At 43.7% G+C, this 22,943-nt stretch overlaps 1 protein-coding gene across 1 annotated transcript; it reads right to left on the bottom strand.

Annotated features, from left to right (window-relative positions):
- Positions 1 to 42: 42 nt before the first annotated feature.
- On the bottom strand, positions 43 to 21,386 carry RPP30 (ribonuclease P/MRP subunit p30). Its single transcript, XM_063337426.1, has 11 exons — positions 20,937 to 21,386; positions 19,905 to 19,960; positions 19,516 to 19,572; positions 18,750 to 18,824; positions 18,120 to 18,191; positions 12,163 to 12,252; positions 9,968 to 10,084; positions 6,361 to 6,390; positions 5,901 to 5,938; positions 4,696 to 4,775; positions 43 to 2,694 (listed from the first exon to the last, which is right to left on the bottom strand). The coding sequence occupies exons 1-11, from the start codon at positions 21,016 to 21,018 to the stop codon at positions 2,585 to 2,587; spliced, it is 807 nt and encodes a 268-aa protein (XP_063193496.1). The 5' UTR covers positions 21,019 to 21,386; the 3' UTR covers positions 43 to 2,584.
- Between the last annotated feature and the right edge of the window lie 1,557 nt (positions 21,387 to 22,943).

Genomic DNA, 22,943 nt, shown 5'->3' on the forward strand with positions numbered 1-22,943 from the left:
AAAAAGTCTCAGCTGGCTCGAGCAGCCAGCCCTTGAGCTACCTTCCTGCCACTGTTAGATAAATGCCATCTTACTAATTTTGTTAAATGGAAAAACATACACAAAAGCAGAAAGACAGTACTTGAGTAGCTAGTAAATCAAAGCTACAGTTTTATTGCTGAGATTGATTTAATATCTGTTTCTCAGCAAGTCAGTACTTAACTGTGGGGAGCACAGGAGACAGCGTCAGTTCTCCAAGCCACGGGAGATGCTGAGTCCTGCTAGGAAAGGTTCCTCTGCCTTGGCTTTAGCAGAAGCAGAACAATCTTAACAGTACTGCCAGCGGAGGCATCGATGTCTAATTTCCTTGGGACATTACAGGCTGCATTCAGTTAAAATCTTAACACCCTACGGCATGGTCTTCCAGCGAAATATGCCACAGGCTCCCACAAACCAACCCCTTGCAACTGGCTTCTAGCCAGCAGGCTTTACAGCCCGGCCAAAGCAATGTCCTGGGCAATGAGGTGGGGTCAGGGGTGGGCAGCCATGAATAGTTGTTAGCGGAGTGCCAGTTTTGGAAACTAAGTGAATTTACAGAAACTCCACAGAGAAGCAAGCAGAAGAAACGCCTATTCTGTCTGCAGCCAACTACCCTAGACTGAGGCCAACAGCTTTAGACAGATGAGGCTTTTCTCACAGAAGCACCGTAACTCACGAGTGTCACCTTGCCAGCCGTAGGCTTTATTTGTGAACACACTCCTCTCCATAAAAATTATGGCACAACTCCACTCGCTGCCCTTCTCTGCAAGCCACTACTTCACTACTTGTTTCTGCACAATTACCCGGACACTGGGAGCATGCCTTGCAGGAAATAGAAATGACATCAGTGCTGGCTAACTCAGTTCATTTATCATCCTAACCGAGAAGCACTTCAATTGTTCAGGCACCAAAGTGGCCAGAAACAACGTGCTTCAGGAAGCTGAGGGAGAAAAAAACTTTTTTATCAGTTCCTGAAGCTCCATATCTACTTAAAGGACAAAGATGCAGATTGTACATCTTTAAAAATCATGTCAAACAAGTAACAAGTAGGATTTCTAGCATTCAAAGACCTCTTTCCATATGCTAGTTACCAAACAACTTCTCTCATGCTCAAGGCAGGTTATTCTGTGGCCAACGAAAAAGAACGTGTCATTCAAAAAATTGCACTTCTTCTCTGGGTAAAGCACCATTTTGGAGGTAAGTCCATAAATGACAAACTACTGTGCATATATATATATTTTACATCCCAATACCTATAATAAAAGAGACTTAAATCATAAAGTCAACGAGTAGAATAATGACATAAAGGAAAAATACTTCATTATTTGTTGAATGAAGCAAAAGCTGTTGTGACTTACACCAGCATTATATAGAACTGTTAGTCTACTGAGAACTTCATCCATCCTGCTCAGTCCAGTTACTAAGAGCTCAGAGATGACCGACCGCAAGATTTCTGCAATATTTTAGGTGCTATAACTTCCACTTCTCAACTTGTTGTCAATGCAAATAGAGAACTGGAATATTCACAGTGAAGCTGGCTCAAGAGTACCTTGAGTACAGTAACTTACATAATTTTTATATTGGTTTAATCAAAAGAAAAAATTCAGTCAACATTTGGAAGAGCTCTGAAAATGCTCTGCTGATTATAAATCTGTTATGATTGCTTTTTTGGCAACCAGATTAGGTTTACTGAGGCATTAACAGGAAGGAAAACGGAAAGGCAGGAGGCAGCAAAATGAACACTCATAGGCAACACGGCCAGATCAGGACATAAAGAGTGAAACGATGCAGTAAAAATGATGTGACGTGGAGACTGCTCAGGCCAAGGTGAGACAGCTGTTACGCCACGACTGCAACACACCACACTGAGCACACATTCACTGTAACCTTGGGCTCTTCCTTCACCTCTGTGGTAACCATCTCATGTTCCTGTTTGGTTTTAAGAGCTGCAGGACAGGGATGGCCTTTGGGATGTCTGTCTAGCAGGTGAGGTCGGTCAGTCCTCCTGTAACACAAATCCAAGATATCTCCTAGCAGGTGACAGATGCTGGGATCTTCTTTACGGCCATTGAACACGAAACAGAATGGGAAGCATAATTTCTTTTTTTACTGCACCATTACTCTTCACAGACCACTGAAGGTAAGCTTCATCTACTGGCTTGTGGCTGTAAGGTTTAGTACAGAGCTGTGTTTAAAACTTGAGAAACCGTAAGAGCTAGACTTTGCATTCTTAGAAACATTTTTAATAAAAAAGGAATGCACTTGTACAACTGAAAGTTTCCGTATGTTACAAACGTTGTGTTGAGTTCGCACTAACTCCAGAAGACCTAAGACAGGGTGGAGAGATGGCCATCTGACCTTGACCAGAAGTCCAGCATGACCTTTCACACATGAACTACTATTCAGCAGACTCGTTCCCACAGCTTTCCTCACTTGAGCATCAGAGTAATTCGTCTCCAGGCTAAATAGAGTAGTACGGGAGGAACTGGGTTGACTGGAGGATTTGGAAAGACTCAGCATGGGGTAGAGATGGGATGGAGGCTCCTGTTGACAATTGGTTCAGTCCTCAAGCTTGAGTCTTAACTTTTTTGCAGGCTGGCAGTGTTGTTTCTTCCTCCTCAGCCTTGCGAGGCTTCTTCACTGTGTACACTACCCCACAGGCACTCTTCCGAGTTTCTGGAATATACAAGCAGAAGCTGTAGTACCTCAAATAAAATGACACTAATGCATTTAATGCACGCTCATTTCAGGTGTCATGCCCCAAAAGTACAGTTCAACATGTTTAACAGGCAGCCAGCAAGCAGGTAAGCCACCTGCATGGGCAGGAGCTGGGGATATGCTGCCTTATGGAGTGGAGAAACTAAAGGGGAAATACAATACTGGGTGTAGAATTACAGGAAACGTAAGGAAAAACTGAGTTCTCCAGGGGCTGAGGGGCTGCAGATACACGAAACCATAGGAAACCAGGCTTCATGAGTTCAATAGTCATAGAAGGACACATTCTTGAAGCACTGTCAAAAGCATTTCTGGATTTCTGAGCAAAACATACTGTTCTTAAAAAAAAAAAAAAAAAATATGAAAAATGTATTCACATACCCCAGGATTCTTAAATAGACTATGCTGGCACAGTTATATTGGCAGAGGCTCCCCTATACACATCAAGTAAGTGGCTTTATGGTATTCAAGAATATTTTATTTACAGAACCCTCAGCATTACCATAAAACAGTACTGTGTGATGTTCTCAAACTCCTCATAAGTTTGCCAAAAAACCTAGTGAGCCCAAACCAATTTCAGAATTACTGGTGGGAGGCTTCTCTGCAAAATATGAGGTAGAAGAGAGTCCCTACAAATACTCTGTTAGCAAAGAGGCTCTGCAAGAACCTTGCCAAAATATATCGACTTATTCTGGGTTAGTATTCTTTGGGGGACAGGGAAATGACATCTGCTGTTTAATTTCACAGCTAAGATAGGTGATGGTCTTGGGAAATTCCATATAAACTTGACAAAAATTCTTCCAACACACTGTCTTCATGCAGATAAGCAGCAGGCTGGAGGAGGACCCTGTTCACAGAAATGCCCTTTCCAAGGGATCAAAGCTACCTGCCGTGAATTACAGCAGGTTCAAGCCCCACCTCTGCTGAAACAAGAGATGCAAACCAAATCATACAGTGTGTTTGAAACATAGAGCAACTCAAGTTGTTGGGAAGGTGACTAGAAATCATACCTACCCAACAGACCTTGACGAGGCAGAAATGAAGAACCAGATGCGACTACTGAGTCACAAAGTTAAACCGCCATCAGAATAAACAACGAAAATCAGGAAATACTAAGAACCAATAAATAAGCATGTGAAAGGGAGGGTAGAGATGGAGAAATTGGTGCTACAGGGTAAAGCAAGGGGTCTAACTTGATTGCTGGAACGCAAACTGTGGCATGTCTTTGCTGCACTGATGCCAGGACACAAAATACAACTGGAAACCTTTTGATTTCCAGTGCAGGGGTATACAAGCTAGATTTCCACTTTCTTAATATTAAAAATGGGCAAGCAGAAGAGAGCTAACGTGAGCTGCCTCTGCTGAGAGCATAAGGAAGCAAGTTTTGTTTCACCAAAACACTTCAAGCTATCGTACACTATATGAAACATTTTTTTTCTAAGCAGCAAGCACGCAGGGTCTTTGATTTTGCATCAAGTTTGAAATGGTCTGCACTGAGGAAAGAGTCAGAAATAGACCATATAATGAAGCATTGGAAAGGGACATGGCAAACATTGCTTCTGCATTTGTGCTGCAAGAGGGGAAATGCAACGCACATGCATCCCAGTTTTCTTGAAGCCAATGACATACTTTCTGCTGATGAACCCTTTCTGCAACAAGGGATAGTTTCACTTCAAAGCACAACAGGCAGATCTGTGTTTTGGCTAAACAGTTTATGACTCGTTAATGTGGTTAAGCGCATACTCCAGTACAGACAGCACCATCAATTCAGACACTGATTTGCTAACACGGCAACAGGGGAAAAATAAAACAGCCTTGCCGCACAAGCTCCTTTTCATGCATCGGATAAGGGAGCTAAAGCCCCAAGCTGACTTACTCGTTTTGGAAAATAGGCATTAACATGAACTTAGCTGAACAAATGCAAGTGTTACTTAGATGAGTTTGCATGTGCTTTTCACTTACCTCCATGAAGCATGGTGGCTCTACAGTTGGTAGACACGGCTGCCTTGGCTTCGCTTTCTGACAGGCCGAACAGCAAACCTCTGTCACCTTTGTTCAGGATCAAAACACACAGAAAGGAACAAACAGAATAGGGAAGTCTGCCTGCATGACAGGTTTGCTTACTCTACAAATAACTGGGAATTAGCAAAGCTGTAACTCAAAGTGACATTTTGCATAAGGTTACCCAGAGGCAGGGAACTGAGGCACCCAATTCTCCTGGCTCCAGTTCCCCAGCAGCCCTCCTGGAAAGCTCCTGGCAACGTTGCTTTTTTCCAGACAAGAAGCTGTACTTTTGAAAATAAAAGTCTGTCAACACAGGAATACTTTTATTTGCATAATCAAGTAAAAAAAATGACCCATTGAAAATTTCAGTGTCAGGGAAAGGGCACTCTCTGATACAAAAGCATCACGCTGAGAAGTTCCCAGCCACCTTGAGCAAGGATGACACCAGATTAGGTATGTTAATTTGGGTTGAGCCTGACTGCTTTTTTTAAGAGGGAAGGAAACATTGCACAAAAATCCTTCCAGGCCGCACACCCTCCCACACAGTTCTCATGACTCAGAGCATGCTCCTCCCTTCGAGGTACAGTCCAGATACGTGCTTGTTGGGTGGGGAAGGGGCAGTAGAAAAAGTGCATCTGAATTCCTAAAAGAAGAGGAGAAAAGACACCCTTCCTTGGTTTCTAGAGCACAACTTATTTAACAGCACATACGTAACTAAGGACTGGAAAATTCAAACCAGAAGTAACCAACGCTCAAATAGGAAGTTTTTCTTTCTTAATACAAATATGATTTTATATCTTCTTCTACCAAAGATGTGGCACTTTGGAGATCATAAGTAGTAATTCCTGGTTTGGTTCATAGTGTCCATAGATTTTTATGGTTTTTATCAATTTCTCCACTTACACAATATCAATACATATCACAACAAAACATACCTGTAGCTGAACATAGGCATTACTATTTATAGTGACTGCTCATGCCACCCCATGACCAACATCTGTTGCTCCTTCCACACCCACTCAGAGCCCTGATTCATTGAACTGGTCACCAGCAAGCACCACTGTGTAAAGTTCAAGGAGTATAAAGGATGGAATTATTTCAAAACCACTTTGAACTTGCACATGTTGCTATTAACTACTGTCTTTGACTTAGAAAAAGGATACAGATTAGCCACGTCGTAAGGACCTCGTAGCTCTAGAGGCTAAAACAAAACAAAAAAGGTTGGATATGTGCATGCGCTCTCTTGGAGGCTGACAGTGTCGGCAGGCAGGACAGGGCTATCAGGAAGGCAAAATTAAATGCCACATAATAGCAAGCTGCTGAAGGTGCACTAAGAAATCAAGCAAATGCTACTATTATGGAAAACATAGTCCCCATCTGTGAGAAAACTTGTCATGGAAAATACCAGAGCAGCAAAAAAACCCAGCCCCACGCAACCAAACAAACACAAAAAAACCCAACCAAAAACCCAACCCTCACAACACATTGACTAAAAAAGCCCCCAAGATGGCGATCATATTTAAAATTACAATTTTTGTATGTTTAATATATAATTATAGATGTATTTTCAGCCACAGATAAATCCTCAAATTGTTCTGACTTCAACAAAAATCTGGGACTTACCCTTTCAGCTGCACTAGATATAACAATGTTCTGGAAAACAAAAGAGAACACACGTTCATCTGTCAGACAACATTAACAAACGAAAAAAAAAATATCAGCAAGCAGCAAAGACTTTATGAGCATCAGCTAAGTTCAGGCTCAGAGCCCAATTAACCATCAGAGTACCTGATGCCCTTAGATGAAGGGAACTCAAGCAGGGTGTGGATCTTAATTTGGGGACATGAATAAACTTGGGTTATCTCCCTGTCCCCTACAGAGAGAGGGGCACAGGTTCAAGCCCTCCCCTGCAGCTACAAACCTCTCACAGACAGATGTGAGCTGAATAAGCGCCGCACTTTTCAGAGGAACAGGCTGAGCAGTATAGATGTCAGGGTGATGGCATCAAGCGAGCACCTATCAGCCTGTTTCTCTCATAGTAGACTTTACAGGGACCTTAAGGGTAAAAGAATACATGTGGAGTTGCACACACCATGTTAAGTAGTGCGCCCTTTAATCACACTACCTAAAAGAGGTCCCACAGAAATGACAACTTGGCCTGAGTTGTAACAGAAATCGACTTAGGAGTCCAGATCCCCCAGAAGCAGCTTACAGATGGTGCTTTTAGACAGTTCGGTGCTCCCGAATATTCAGCCTGCTGTCTGTGTTGTGGCATACCTCAATCCCAACCCCAGCGTTCACGTTGGCCTTAATCAAACTCACACTGGTTGAGGAAACCTATCTGCAGCTAGGCAGTGGCTGCCAATTCATGCTATACACTCACTTCCCTCAACACCGGCACCCCCACAAAAACCACCAGGCAGTGAGACACGCTTCTCCTTTCTCTCCCAAAGGGTTTCTACAGAACAGGTACGTGACTGCTCAGGGGCTGGCAGACATCACAGCTCAGCTGCCAGCACTCTTCTGATGTCAAACCCCCAAGGACGCTCACCCAGGGGGAGACTGTTTTGCACAGGTGGAAAGTGCAGCAGCAAAGAATTCCTTGCACCTTTTATTATACTGAATAAAATGCTTTGGGAATTCCTGCTTGAGTGGGTGGGAATGAGAATTGTACTGAGGCAGTGAAAGACTTTCCCTCTCTGACGTCGTACCACCAACACATCACACCACCTCCGGTTACAAGATGGGGGTTTTTGATCCCTTCACCACACTGCTTTGCTTGTCCTGCCACCTCCCCAGCGCAAAGAGGAGGGCAGACGCTGGAAGAAAATGCTCTGTGCGCAGCTGGAACTCCACAGGTAAAAGAGCTATTTGCATGGAAACAACTGCACATTCACAATGCGCCCAAGGTTTCCTCGTGTGCTGAGGAGGAAAGGAAGGGACAGACAACTTCGCATAAAAAAAAAAAGCCAGAAGCAGAAGCAATACATACATCAAAGTAACTTAACAGCATACATCATGATGGAGCCTAGGACATTTACTTCTGCGTAGTTCACCTTTAAAATGACTGCACTATGGATCCCAAGGGTGCTTTTGAGCTTCAGTGGTGCTGACTGCATGAGTTTGCTGGGAAAATTCAAGTCTCCTGCTCTGAGCTGTAGCAACCAACGGCTGGCTCCCAGGCTCGGAGAAGGTCCCAGAGCAGCTGTGTGAGCCATCTTGAACCAGTGCAAGATTGTGGTTCACTGCTGTGCATTGGAGATATGCTCCGCCTGGTTCAAAGGCAACTGGCTTCCAGTTAGGGGATGGGTAAGGCGGGAGAAGGAGACAAGAGCTGACAAGAAAAACACTGCTAGCAAGTGAAGGAGAGGCAGGCAAAGGCAAATCCAAGGGAAGGGCTAAAGGGAAGAACTCAAAGGCAAAACATTATCTCCCCAGGTAAAGGAGACAGCAGCTGTTCAGTACACTGCTTCAGGCACAGTACCCACTCTCAGATACCAAAACATGAGAGGTGAGGGACTGTGGCTATGCACACCTTCTGTCTGGCAAGGCAGGCGAGTCCCTCCCTCATTCTCTGCACATTTTAACACATTCTAAAGACTCTGCTTAACACCAACTCTGAGGACACCAGTAAATTTCTGGAAGTTTCTCTGCCCTCCTACAACAGAAGAGGAACAAAAAGATCCAAAAGCCACTACAAGTTCAGCAACTATAGGTTACAGAAGGCAAGAACAGCAAGCCAGGTGCCAATGCAAGCGGCCTATGGAGCAGCCATCCTACATCTCGTTAAAAAAAGGCCTTTACATAACTGATGGCGACAAACTGCCAGTGAGGGCTAATAACCATCTCTGCTGGCTCACCAGGTACTGAGTCTGGAGGCAAAACATAAAGGTAAATAATAAAGACAAGCTAGTAGTCCTCTCCCAGCTCTTCCAGTGCCTGACAACAACTTGTCATGCTCAGCTCCCGCTGATTTACCTTCCAGGCACAGATGACACACTAGATTGACAGGTATAGACAGAAAGGGCGCTATGCACAGGCCAAGTGCTCGAATGTCCCACTTGCTCTGTTTGTGACGCCAACTCAACTGATGCTCTCCAAGTCAACAACCACAGGAGAAACACATCTTTAACTGCACAGAGGAAAGAGGAGCACTGGCAAAAAGGAATCCCAAAGGAAGTGAGTTTGTGTGTATGTACCTCACCTCCAAGTCACTCTTTTGTGCAATTAACTTCCAGAGCTGGGCTTCTCAGGAAAGGCTGTGCAAATACTCACTTTCTTCTGTTCTTCTAAGGGAATTAATCTGTTTGACCCACTCTGCTGTCCTATAAAATAGGCTGCCATGCCTGAGGGGAACTGAGGTAACGACAGATCTGCTTTTAATTGGCCCTCCAAGCTGAATATCCCACTTCAGACTAGATCTGCAGGGTAATGCCAATTTTGGCTTCTCCGGACTAGCTAAGTGTGGCAAAGGCCATTTCCAATAAAGGTGGCAGGAGCTACAATCTCTTTTAACTTGGATATATATATGACATGCTTCCTGGTTAAAAAAAAACAAAAAACCAACCAACCATGGCCTGAGAGGACCCAGCATGACAGGCAGCTCAGCCTGGTAGCCTGAGAGGTGGTAAGGTATGAAAGCAATGGATTACAGGCGTCTCAGCTGCAAGTGTTACTTCTTCCTTGGGTTTCAGTAGCAAGGAAGAATGCAGTTGATCTGACTGCAGCAAAGCCCTGGCTGGCAGCCAGCTAGCTGTTGGTCTGTTTTGTGCACTTGGAATTTACTAACTATTTAACAAAACAAGATTTCTACTTTTTTCTTATGGTTTTCTACCCTCCATATTCAAGGTATGCTATCAAAAAAGAGCTTTTGGTCAATCAGAAATATGAACTGGAGTTTTTAAAGAGATGCTTGGATTTCAGATCTAGTGCAAACCTTAGATCTCTGGTGCTCCCCCCGCCTTTTATTCTGGGTATTGCATACAATTATAACAGATAGATTGTTCTGAATAAAGAATCTAACAGTTTGACAGCTTAAGAAGAAAGCATGCAGTGGTGCATGGCTGGAAGTATCTGGAGCTAGAATAATTGTGTCCTTGTATTAGTAGGCAAAGATTCAGTCACAGCTTCAGAAACCCCAGCATCAAACTCATTTAAAATGGCTCAGTCTGTACAACTCCAGAAGAATTTGAACTGAATTAATTAGCTCGCTTTCACTTTGAGAGCTTACCTTTCCTTTGCAGATCTGCATCAGGCTGATCGCATTTGAAATTGTGTATCTTCTTATTGTGGAGTCTTTGATGGCAGGCGTGTAAAGAAGTTCAAAGTAAATGCCTCGATCTATTGCCTTCACATGAAAGAGAGTGATCAAAAATCAAAAGGAGAGAAGCATAACAATCTAACAACTGCTGTCTATTATTGATGTAGCTTATTCTCAGTTTAACTGTGTTATATATGAAAAAATTAAGGCGGAATTGTTCCAGCGAGAACATAGCATAGCATGAAAGGGGTGGGGGGGGAGGTTTCACTGTACACCAGGTATGGTATGTGTACTTGATTCTTGGGATGAGAGATAAACGAGGTTTAATAAACAAATACCAGCCACTTATTAGTTGTAATTAGCTTTCCACTATCCCAAAGTTGAAGAGACAGGAAACCACTGCTGGTCAGAAACAAGTCTTGACGTTTTGAGGACCCTCCTCCTCTAGCCCCACAACCTGCTGCGAGGAAGACCACCGCTTCCCACAATACCCACATTTTACAGATGAAGAATTTGTCCTTGCATAAAAGCAGCAATGAGGTCCCTTTTCTCCTGTCTCACAGCATACTCTGGCATTTGTGATAATGTTAAGTAACAGTGAGACACAGGGGAGGTTCCAAATAGTAACGCTCACTGTATTTTAAACGGCTTGAAAATCCTTTGCTATCTGTCAAAACACCTCACCAAAAGCCTAGTATTGTTTTTGCAAACACACAGAGAAAGGTTAAGGAACTTGCTACAGGACACAGTGAGTTAGAGATAAAGACACAATTAGAAGCTAGGAGTTCTTTGTCCCCTGGCCTATACTACATTTGCCTGCTCTATGCTTTATACTCATATTATTAAAAAATGCTGCAACGTTAATACTGTAAGAGAGGCCAGTAACTGAATACAGATGGAATTAATCCAGCTCCCATGCATGCATGACCTCTGCATGCAAGCATAACAGAAGCTATGTACACATCAAATGTTTGCAAATGTCAGGCCAGCTCTGTGTAAAACAAGAGAAGCCTGAATTTATCAAAACCAGAACAGGTGATGGCAATGCACCAATCTCCAGCCAAGCAGATTTTTAACCTCGTCTCCACCACTTCAGCTGCCTGCCAATCTGTCTGTCTGGCACCACAACAACCAAAACTGACTGCCTAAGGATGCACAAAACCAGTCTGACAGACAGACTGCCTTGAAGCTGGGAGTGTGGAAGCTGAGAAGTAGCTTGTAAGGAAAATGTCTGCAAACACAGGGCTCCAAGAACCACCCAGCTCCTCACTGGGCTCAGGTGCTGGAGTTTTGGGCAGCAAGGGTACTTTCAAACAAATGGAATGCTGAAATTCCCAGTCTGTAGTAAATTCCAAGTATTACTCTTGTTCTGTTTCAGGATTAGTTCTACTTAATTTTTAATTTTTATTCTAGGTCAAACTTTCTGTAGAAGAGGAAGTAGGATTTCTAGCCAATTCCAAATTTAAATCTTTAAGCACTAAGGACTACATCAGCCAAGAATGCCCGTGTGGAATGAACCTTGACATATACTCAGAGGAAAAAACTAGTTCACCTAAGAGCATGTTCAGATTAAGCTTTCTGGCAAACTACCAACAGCAGGCAGAATTGTATTAAGAAAATATTTAATCCATGCTGATAACCATCTTGTGTCCCACAGCAGATATTTAGCAATTCCACATTTGGATCATTTGCCAAGACATTGCTTTGTCTAAATATGGATTCAATACGGTTGTCCTCCAGATAACTGGTACGACATCCTTCTCCCAAATTAACACTGTCATTCACATCACAGGGCTGTTCATGTATTCTGACACAACTGTACCACTACTGGTTTGGGAGGGAGCTTAGTCAGCAATCATAGCACATCTCACTGCTTCGCATAGCGGTGGCCTTAAGGCTCTGTTACCAATCCTTAAGAACACCACTTCTGCGTTCTTAAGTGGGAGACAGGAAGGAGAAACAGAAAGAACATACATCACTGTGTATTAAATGCTGCAGTGGAGGCCTTGAAGTGAAGGACATTTGAAACAACACTATACACTATGCAAGAAAGTAAAAGAACCACTTGGATGGGAATGGTGGGAGGGAAATGGTTGGGAATTCAACTCAGACTGACATTAAATACAGAATTTAACAGCAAGAAAACAATTTAGATGTAAATTTACCATATTCACAGGGGGCCTTCGGAAGTAGAATGGCAGCTTTTCTGTTACATTTATGCATACCAGATCCACATCTAGAGTTGTGCAAGCAATCTACAGCAAAGAAACAGGAAAGGATTATTAGATAAGCCAAAAAATGTGTAACCAACTTTACGGGCACTGATGTTCTCCTTCATTTCTTAATGCCAGAAATGTCTCTCCAGCGTGAATTCAGTTTTAAAATGAAGAGGCATCATGCCTTGCAGGTATGCCAATAAAACAGCAGGGCTACAGGTACACAGCTTGAGCATTTTGGGCTTAAAAACCCAAGCCTTCCCCTCACTTACAGAACTACTTTCCCAATAAAATAGCGAGCAACCCAAAGGCAAGACTTACTGCTTTGTTCTTATCCAACATAGGACATGCAGAAGCGATGATGGCTTTTGGCAAAAGAACTCACAGCTAATGAAGGACAACCCCTGTTTACAAAGGCAACAGCCCAGAACTGCCCCTTAGTCCATCACTCTCCAATTCCAGTGCAGCAACCGTTTGTTTTACAGATTAAGTATTTTTACCAGAAGCAGCCAAAAGACTGAAATGGAAGCAGAATGTTAGACAGAGACTGGTGGTGCCCCATGCCCACTACTGGAAGGCGATCCACAGGGCCTCACTTTCCTGGCTGGGTGGGGAATGCGCACTTCTCTGCACCTGAAAGCCACGTCTCTGGAGAAGTCTCAAGATGGCACTGGAGGTCACAGTTTAAAAGATTAGCTTTGAACTCACACCACAATTTACAGCCTGTATTAAAAGAGGGAAGGAATGAACAAAAGGTCGAGAATCTTCACACTGACATGCATAGAAAATTAAGTACATGTAAAAAGATGCCCTTGATTTGCATATAATCTCATGCACGCAAGACATGCAGGAATTATATATGTCTAGCCTGTACAGATGATGACACGGGGCCAGATTAATGTCGGAAAGCAGAGTCGTAACAAAGAAGATAAAATGCATTGAAGATGTTGAAACGGAATTTTCCACATGTAGGGGGACTCTCTGCTTTCAGAAACCTGCCAGAGACTGCTCCAAATACACCTGGGCCAGGCGCCAACCACTCATCCCTCCTCCCACCGGCACAAAAGCAGTGGGGGTGGCAGGGAGTCCCAGGGCTGGGCTGCAGGAGACCTGCACTCTGCTCTAATGCAGGGCAGGCTATTGCTCTGCAAACTAGTCTTCCACCAGTTTGTTCACATGAAATTTGGATGGAGATGAGAGCAGAGGCCGAGCCCTAGGAATGTTTCTTAGCTGTTGATAGCACTCCCTCCTAGACAAGAGAGCCACAGCACACACGCAGGCAATTTACAGATCCAGCAAACCACAAGGGGTTTGATGTTAAAATGTCTTTACCAGGCTGTCCAGACTAAACTTTATCTTCATGCCCTACCTGTACCAACTCTGTTAGGCACGACACGGCTGGAATCCATTGCATCAAATTAGACTTGCATGTGGAAGCTTAACCCTACACAGCCAGTTTTCACCCTTTTCTTACGTAGAGTACAAACTATCATCTAGACAGAGGTGATCGATGGGAACTTGCACAGAGCAAACAGCTCTGAATCGTGTTCTAGAAAAGATATCAGTGAGGTCACAGGAAATTGAGGAAGAGAGAAAGCTGAAAATGAAGGAAAGCAAAAATACACATCAGAAACATGCAAGTTGCCTTATGTGATGAGAAAACAAGCCTTCCTAATCAGCTCCAGAAACACTGGAAAACTCTTTTCCATTTTGCAAATTAAGCACAGTGGGAAAGGGAGTGACCCGAATGCCAGGATATCTACAGGATTCCAGTGACAAGAACATTTCAGAAAACACCACCAAGGAAAAACAAATTTAAGAGCCATACTTCCCCATAAGGAGGAATTCCTGCACTGCATGGAAAGTTGGAGAGGAGATTTCTCCAAACACTCCAACGTTCAGCCTAGCTTTGGCTTCTGGACAAGTCACACACGCAGGCAAGTTAAGGTTACCCTGTCTGCTGAAAGGATCTGAAGTGCAAAAACTTCATACAGAAAATGATATGCAGCAGTTGCACAGCTGGGTGCTTGCCTGGCCGCACCACAGGCAAGAGCTCCATCTGCTGGGAAACTCCAGACAGCCAGAAATAAATAAATTCACCACTGCCTGGATGGCCTGAATACAGCTATTCCTAAAATGCTTGCCAAAACTCATTGAAATTTGGCTTTGCACTACATCCTCAGGCTTATATAAGCAAGTTTTTTTAGGTACTGGTGATCTGGTAATGGCTTACAAACAGCAGGCAGAACTAACTAATATGATTAAAACAGTCAGAATTCTTAAAAAGCAAAATTTTGGAAAAGTTACAGGCACAGACATTATTACTGGCATGGGGCGGGCATTCCTGTTGCGGCCCAAAACAATCCTCTTGGGAAACTTAAACAAGGAGAATGTTCTACAATTATCCTGGCAAACACAGCTTCCTCAATACCCCTGAGGTTATAAATTATTTGGAGAATTTGAGCACATCCTTCAGGACGTATAACTGCCACACTCAGTCACAGAAAAGCTTCCCTGGCTGGTAACAAGAGGATGCACACTAGTTTTGGCCACGCTAAAATTAGAGCACACCTCCAAAGGCCGTGTATTTCTTTTACAAAAACATGAAAAATCCTGTTCTCTGGAGAATAATAAAAAAGTGCCAAATCGTTGGTGAGAAAGATGATGCTCTCGAGGTAATGTTGAGTTACCAACAGCCGATTTTAAAATATAAAGTTAATTTGTGGTGCAAGACCCACCCTAGAAGGCATTATCCTTAACAGTGAAAGATCCCTGAATTTTAAGAGCCAGAGGTACATGCTGAAACTCCAAGTGTAATGTCACTTGCGCCAGACTCCCTGTTGATACCTCTACAAAACTGGCACAGCACTCCACACAGTGAGAAAACCTAAAATCTTTAAACAAAAGGCAAACACACAAATCTGCTCTGAATGAGAACTTCATCTGTAAGGGTGAAGTCTTTCCCCTCATGCAGTTTGCAAGAAACACGTTTGGGCTCCCTCCCCAGCTCAAAGTGCTGCCAGCATGGAATCAATGAAGATGGTCTCATCCACAATCCTGCCTCTTTCCTAACGCGTCTGTGAGAGTGTCAGCTTAAACAGCCACTACCTGCACTGGCCTGCCCAGAGCACAGCCATCCTCTGTGCCGGCACAACTATCCGTGTGGCAGAATGCTGAAACAGAGTGGGAAAGCAGATCTGCCTGCAAAATAATTTGGCAAAAACTTCGGTTACTTTTCAGCCCAAACCATGTTCCTCAAACCAAACTGCCATGCAGCCAGCAACCAGCCGCACCAGCAGAGGGGACAGTGACCTGCAGAAATGAGTGGCTGTTTATGCCATCTTAAACACTGCTGCAGCTGGACATCCAACAGCAGCAGAACTCACGTATAGCTGAAAATAAAAAATATTTCTCCTTAAGTGAGAGAGTCCTTTCTCCCCAAAACAACACAGCATGCCCCTCCTGATTACCTGGCTTCAGATGCTTGTTTAAACACAGGCTAAACTGAGAGAGCTCACTTGAAAAGTGAGATTTTTACATTGTTGCCAGAGATCAAAAGAAAGAGGTGGACAGTGGCCCTCAAAAGTATTCGCCTCTCTTACACCCCTGAAAGTCCTTCCAGGGGTGTAAAATCTTGCAAGGAAAGTAAAAGCGGTCAGAAATTAATTTCATTAAGCTGTAACTGTTATAATTAACGCTTGAATTCTTCTGCTGAATGATTCTTTAAAGTTCACCTTCTACTACAGCCTCTTGCTTTGTACTTTATTTGGACAAGTTTTCAAAAAGGAGGGGAAATAATTTAGGAAAACGAAACAAGAATTTCATTTTAATGTGTCAAAACAGGTACTCAGAAGAACTAGAAAGTAGCTTTAACTTATTAAAAAAAAAAAACAAAACAAAAAACCACAAAACTAGACTCACTTTTATACTGACAAGCTCTCTTTGAAAGGAAATTATGACACTCTTCCAAAGCGATTCACGTTTGCTTTTGGCATCCCTGTGCCTCCTTCATACTGTTTTAAACCACATGCCTGCTTGCTGCCTGCCAAGGCTAACAGAGATGGAACGCTTCCACCTACTCTTCCAGTTCAGAGTTAATGTTATTATTTATGAGCTTGCAACAGGTCAGACGTTAGAATTTTGGGTTTTGTAAGAAAAACATTCTGACAAAAGGATGATTTACTTCCACATGCTCCACTCGATCAGACCACTCATATTAGTTGCTACCAAGTATTTGAGAACAATTTAATTAAAAACATGAGAGAGACGGAGATAATGAATACCTACCACCCAACAAAACAAGCTGAGATCATTCTGCCTTGGATGGTGTTTTAGAACTAGGAATTTTTCTGGAAGGAAGGGTCTATGCAAGATATGGCAGCTGGAAGACAATATGATGCTTGGTGCTGTTAGTAATGGCTGAAGAATTACTGCACATCACTGTACTTCGGTATCACCTCTAAATAGTAAATGTCTTCTTCAGTCAAACACCAGAAATGGACCAAACCAGTACATGGTCAAAGACACTTGCAACACCTTGTTTTTCTAAAATCATTGAAGTGACAGAGTATTGGGGGTTTTGTTGCATGTCTATTAACATAAACCAATGCAAGAAACAACAGCGTTGGGCTAAGGTCACGAATTAGTCTTAACTAAGGTTCTGAAAATGATACACACCCACTATTTTCTCTCACTAGCACACTTGGAGGACTAACCTCTCTACAAACACCAGCATCTGTTTGGTAACACTGATACAGCAACAGTTTCAAAGACTCACAAATCTTGTGGAGATAGTTTTCAGTTGCAAGTTTGCTCTGAACAGCCAGGATAAAATCTGAGTGAGAAAATGCCCATCTGCCCTTCAAGTATTTCCCCTGAGGCTGCTCTACTTTTGTATGGCCTCAGTGGTCTACTCGTCAGACAAAATAACAAATGTATCATGAAGTCACAGAAGTGAAGCTTCACTCAACTTGAGCATCCAAAGCACTCAAAACAAAACCAGAAATCTCAGTCTGGCAATGGAGCAAGAGTCGTTACGTTTTAATCAGGCATGTTCACTTTTGGAAATTTTATTTTATCTGTCCATAAGATGCTCTGACAACTGGAACTAGCTCTGTCTCACAAGTTCTTGCTCCTCTTTTGATTGAAAATAAAGAAATAAAAGGAAAAAGTAAAGAAAAAGAGATCAGCTATTCATTTGGACACACTTCCGAGAGTAGACCTAAGACTAATAGGAAGAAGGTAACTCTCAGAACCACACTAGTTGCGCCTTAAAATCCTCGCACTTCCCCTGGCATTTCAGAGACCAGGAACAATTAGTGCTAACAGAAGAATCACAGAATGGTTTGGGTTGGAATGGACCCTAAAGATCATCTTGTTCCAACCCCTCTGCCATGGGCAAGGACACCTCCCACTAGACCAGGATGCTCAAAGTCCCATCCAGCCTGGCCTTGAACACTTCCAGGAAGAGGCATCAGGATCAACACTTCCAGGGAAGATACTTAAAAGTGTTTTGGGGAAGCTGTCAGAGTTTCAGAAGTTGAAGTTCAAGACCAAAGTTTTCTACATGTTGATAGTATATATATTAGAAAAAAAATTGATGTCTTCTCTCTTCACCAGAGAGGAGCACTCAATAGAGTGCAAGACACACAAAGGAAATCACAGCACAGAGGCATACAAGTCCATTCACCAGGTAGATGTTTCAGACTTTAACCAGTCACGTCAAGGCTTTGCAGCCTCCTGCAATCCCTCCCAACCTACCAGGCAGCCTATGTTGCCTAATTAGCTCCATGACATGCAGGCCTGTATAAAATGGGAAACAAAATCAAAACAAAGCATGTACTCAAACTAGTCCAAGGCATTAGAAGTTACTGAACAGGCACTGACAATCAGATGATTGTACTTACGTGGAACAGCTTCTCAGTCTTTGGAAATACTGCTATGATGTCATATAACCTTATATTTGCAGATGTTGATCTCTACAAAAGGAGGAAACAATTACTACTTTGAATTCTGGCAGATGCCAAAGCTATGCACAAGGATTATGACCAAAATAATGGGAAGAAAATCCGTTTTCCACTTTCAAGTACTAAAACAAAGCCAGTAATCATCCAGTTACATAGCAGGTCTCTGCTGTGAGCCATACTCTGAAGTCATTCATTCTCATTTTGAGGCTTGTCCCACCCACCTAGTAAGGCACTTAGACCTTTTACTTTGATCACGTAGCGCTAAAACATAAACAGATACAGGGCTTGCTCATGGACTTCTAGTTTATGCACAGAGGACCATAAATCAAAGAAAAGAACCGAGGAACAGAACTGTTCTTCCATAGTGACAAATGATCAACAGAAGCCACATAAAGTCTTTTAAGTCTGCATCTCTTCATGATCACACTTGCTAAAGGTGCGATTGGAGAAATAGCTGCCGAGCATCCTATAAAATCCATTAAGTTCTCCCCCATACAATTTCCAAAGTTTCATTCATTCATTGAGAAAAGGAAATATAAATTGGAAAATTAATATACCAAATACACTTACCAAGAGATTACAGTGGGAAGGATCAGAAACAACAAGTGTTAGCCGGGTTAAGACTTTAATTCTTTTAGATGTCCCCTACAAAAAAAGAAATAATACAAAAGACTTAAAAAGTTCCAAAGCAAAAATTTGTGGTGACTTTCACCCTGTCCACTATAAAAAGAAAATGGTGGTTTGTTCATATTCTTGCCTACACTAATTTTCTAAAGTCTGTGGTTACACTTCGCTATTTTATATTGATCTATGTGGTATTATATCTGCCCTTTACAAAGAATGACTTATTGTGTTTCTCTGAGGAAGGGTCAGGAAGAAAGGTAAAATCATGCAGAAAAACTGAGTTTGTTTTCATACTGCTATGGTTCCCCAGGCAGGCCACAAATGCAAGCAAACACAGTTCCTGAATTGAAATATGTGATACATACTTTCATACAATATTTGAAATACAAATGTGGTTCATTATATCCAAATCTTGCTCCATCAAACCAGGAAGTTATTTCCAAAACTCAAATTTCAAGAATTGCACTGTAATTATTCAACTACAAGAAGCCTCAAAATTCACACAAAGTAACTTTTTAAATAATTTCTAAAATAACGAATAGAGCCTACTCTAATGTGAGTATATTGTTCCAATGCTGGCAGTTTTAACAGTCAAACAATGGACAAATTTCTCTTTTTTGACTGACACGTAATAGACAAAATCACATATACATCAAAGTAAAAAACAGTAACTCAGGATAATAATACATAGATTGAACGTAACCAGACATACTTGTACAATAGGCAAAGATGGAAACAACTCTGAAGGAGATACTGGCTTGACGATTTCCTCAAAAGAGAAGAAAACAAAGTTATTCAAAATGTCACAGGTTAAGTTGACAATGTAAACAAAAGCTGTGTTACAATCCTAAAAAGAAATTTGCCATGCCATGAAATTTTCATGGAAAACTATTTCCCAGGGACAATGCATGGATCATATTAAAAGTTAACTCTAGGGCAATTATACTGAATTATAAAATCGGAGTTCTGACACAAATGCAGACACCTGTACTTGTGTCTCAACATGTATTCTGCAGATAAAGCTGTTTGGGAACATGTAATAAGGCATATAGTTTTACAAAAGAAAGCACACTAAGAAGAAATAACCCCAAGAAAGATTACCTGTTTCTTTTCTTTAAAATCGATGACATGATTAAGAGCAACTGCAGAATATCCCACTGAAAAAGTAAATACACAGTAAGAATATTTTGTCCAGTAAAGTAATGGAAACAAATACAAACAGAAAACTGTTAAACACTCATCACTTAGAAGTCTCAAAATAAACACGTGCATGTTTACCTTTCACATTATTTTTTTTTCTGAAGATTAATTCACCCAAAAAGTGCCTTAAGATGAAAAAAATCTGTTTGCCTTTTAACATACCCCAGCCCTGACAACCCCTCTTCGATGGCAGAGCTTTATTCACATGAATACTTGGTGTTGGAGTCCCCAAAGATTTTGCCCTAGTTTGGTCCTGCTGATGACTTTTTTTAGGGAAAATGGTTAAGGACATTCAGGATAGTTGTTAAAACTGCAGACAACGTGGAGCTGGGAGAGGTACACCCATAGCAGAAGGCAAGGTGAGCATTCGAAACCATGCTGACAAAATTGACAAACAGGTATCTTTCAGCTGAGCTCAAGGGAAGGTGGCACGCTGGCCAAAGCCAAATCACCCCCAAACACTGGACAGGGGGCACCTGGCTGCACAACAGCTCCGCAGAAAAAAGATTTAGCCCACAAGAAACTGCTGGGGGGAAAAACGTGTCCAAGTTGGGAAAAGACCTCAACTGTCAGGCAGGGATAAAGAGGCAGAAACGGAGCCTGCAAGGCCCAGCAGAAGCGCTCCTTGCGGCTCCGCAGCGGGACGACCCCGGCCCTGGTCGCCTCTCTTGCAGGAACCCCCGCGCTGAAGCGGGACCGAGGGGTCCGCGGCCCGCCAGGGAGGCAGACGGCCGGTTTAGCCGACAGGGAGGGAAAGCCCAGCCTAGAGGCTCACGCTGTGCTCACACCAGCCCGGCGGAGCTACCGCTGCCCTCCCGCTGCCGTCCCGCCCGGGCCCAGCCCTCCCCGGCTCTGGCCCGCCGGCTCCGCACGGCAGCCCGGGCCGGCCTCGCCGCCCTCCCCGCTCCCGCCGTGCCCGGGGCGGTGACTCACGGTGCGCTGCGGCCTCCAGCAGGCTCTGCAGGGACTTCTTGTCCGGCCCCTGCGGGAGGTTCAAGTCGGCGAAGCCGGCCATGCTGTGCGCGGCGGAGGGGCAGGCCGCAGCCGGGCACGACACCCGGCACCGCCCCCCGCGGCCCGCGGCAGCCTGGGGCTTGTAGTCCTTCTCCCGTCCCCGGCCGGCGGGAGGGCTGCCAGCCTGGTGAACCAAACCGCAGCGGCGAACGGGGAGGGTGTTTCACATAATGGCGGGCACGCTGCGGTCCGCAAAGGGCTGCGACGAGGCAGGGGAAAGCGTGTGTGGTGAATCGCCCCGCTCTCAGGCGGGGCGCTGGGGGAGATCAGCCCTGGCGCTGAAGGGTTTCAGCCCCGGCTGTGAGGGAGATCAGTCCCGGCTGTGGGGGCGGTCAGCCCTGGCCCTGTGCCGCAGCCGAGCAGGCCGAGGCAGCCGCTCCCCTCACAGCCCTGCCCGGTACCCAGCAGGTGGAGCAGTAACCTCGCTCAGCTCGAGTATTGCCAGTTAAACTCCTTGAGCTCCATCTGAACGCAGCCAATACGTGGAAAAAAATAATTCCTTTCTCGTTATTGAAGGGTCTTCTCTTTCCTATGTTAACTTAAAAAAAAAAGTGAAGTAAAGCCCCAAGCTGCCGTGTCAAGCGATAGCCCCTAACGCAAAAAAGGACTGATTAATTGTAATACACCGGTAATCAAATACGCATTCACCATGTAGCTCTGTTAACAAAAGGCCCAAATATCCTTCTACCATTGATAAATATCACGGGATATGCAAAACACAGGTGGTAATTGGACTTACAGCAGCCGCTGAAGATGGCAGGTCTGCGATTCCCGTCCCGCCTCAGGGATAACTCCAGGGCCCCGGCCGGCCGGGCGGGAGGCCGCGGCTTTCTCCTTTACACTGGGCTGAATACTCAGGAAGGGAAGTCTGTGGGGTATCCAGAGCTCTGAATTATTAATGAGGCAAAAAGGCTTCTAACCAAGGCCAAGGCGCTGATGCTGCTAGCTCCTGGTACGTCCCTGCTGATGGGGTCTGTCCTGGGTGCAGCTGGCACCAGCTCTGCCTGGGGACTCGTGGCTGGGTTCTACCAAGGAGATCACACAGTTTACAACAGATGACTGAGAAACGATAGTGCCTGCTTGGCACATCTCTGGCCTTGCTGTCTGAGGAGTTACAAAGACTTGGGATGGTGGTAACAGAGAAGCTACGTGTGGGCTGCCAAGGCTGGACAAGGAGCTCAGGGCAGCTTTGAGGGTCAGTAGGCGACAACCTGTCACATCTCTGTGACAGGGAAAAGACACATCGCTCTGAAAGGGATAAAAACCAGCTGGTAAACCGTCTCTATTCTTGCCACATCGATAGCAGCATTTTGTTCTTGACAATGTCAGGTCAAGACATTTCAGTAAAGGAGCTCTGTTTTGGCCTATCTGTGTCCATAAGGTGTTTGTCTATTGGGTCAGCCAGTCCTGCTTCTCTGCCAGTGTTTCGAACAAGCAGCATAGCCTGAATGGTGTTCTCAGGCTTTTCTTTTTCCATGAAAATGGAAGAGCTCGAGGTACTATTTCAGGTTTTCGTTGACTGAGAGTATGATGGAACTTGATTTAATTTGTCTTAATGAGTGTAAGAAGCAATCCATAAACATTAAGTAAGTCAATTATTTTTGAGTGGCTCTACTGCAGCAGTGTTCAGAGACATCAAACAAGACTAAGCAGCTTTTGTGTCTGTGCAATATACAAGCAAAACAAACCTTTCCTCCAGGCGTTTGCGATGGAGAACTTGTAAACAGATCTTTGTGCAGAAGATTTGCAGAACCCTCTTTGCTGCAATCATGTAAGAATCTGAGTATGAAGCACTTTCAGCATTAGGTATCATGTACTCAAACCAGTGTACAACCCTATTTCCTACATTAATTACTCCGATCTTACTACTTTTTTTTTTTTTATGCTAGCCCCAGTGATGTACTTAAAACATCTTTGTAGTCCTCA

The sequence above is a fragment of the Chroicocephalus ridibundus genome, chromosome 6 (genome assembly GCF_963924245.1).
Source record: "Chroicocephalus ridibundus chromosome 6, bChrRid1.1, whole genome shotgun sequence".
Lineage (NCBI taxonomy): Eukaryota > Metazoa > Chordata > Aves > Charadriiformes > Laridae > Chroicocephalus > Chroicocephalus ridibundus.

Coding starts and splice junctions, on each gene's coding strand:
- RPP30 (XM_063337426.1), bottom strand. CDS start 21,018: ATGGCCGGCTTCGCCGACTTGAACCTCCCGCAGGGGCCGGACAAGAAG. Junction 19,961..20,936: donor GCTGGAGGCCGCAGCGCACC/GTGAGTCACCGC, acceptor TTACTTTTTCAG/TGGGATATTCTGCAGTTGCT. Junction 5,939..6,360: donor TATCTAGTGCAGCTGAAAGG/GTAAGTCCCAGA, acceptor GTTTTGTTTTAG/CCTCTAGAGCTACGAGGTCC.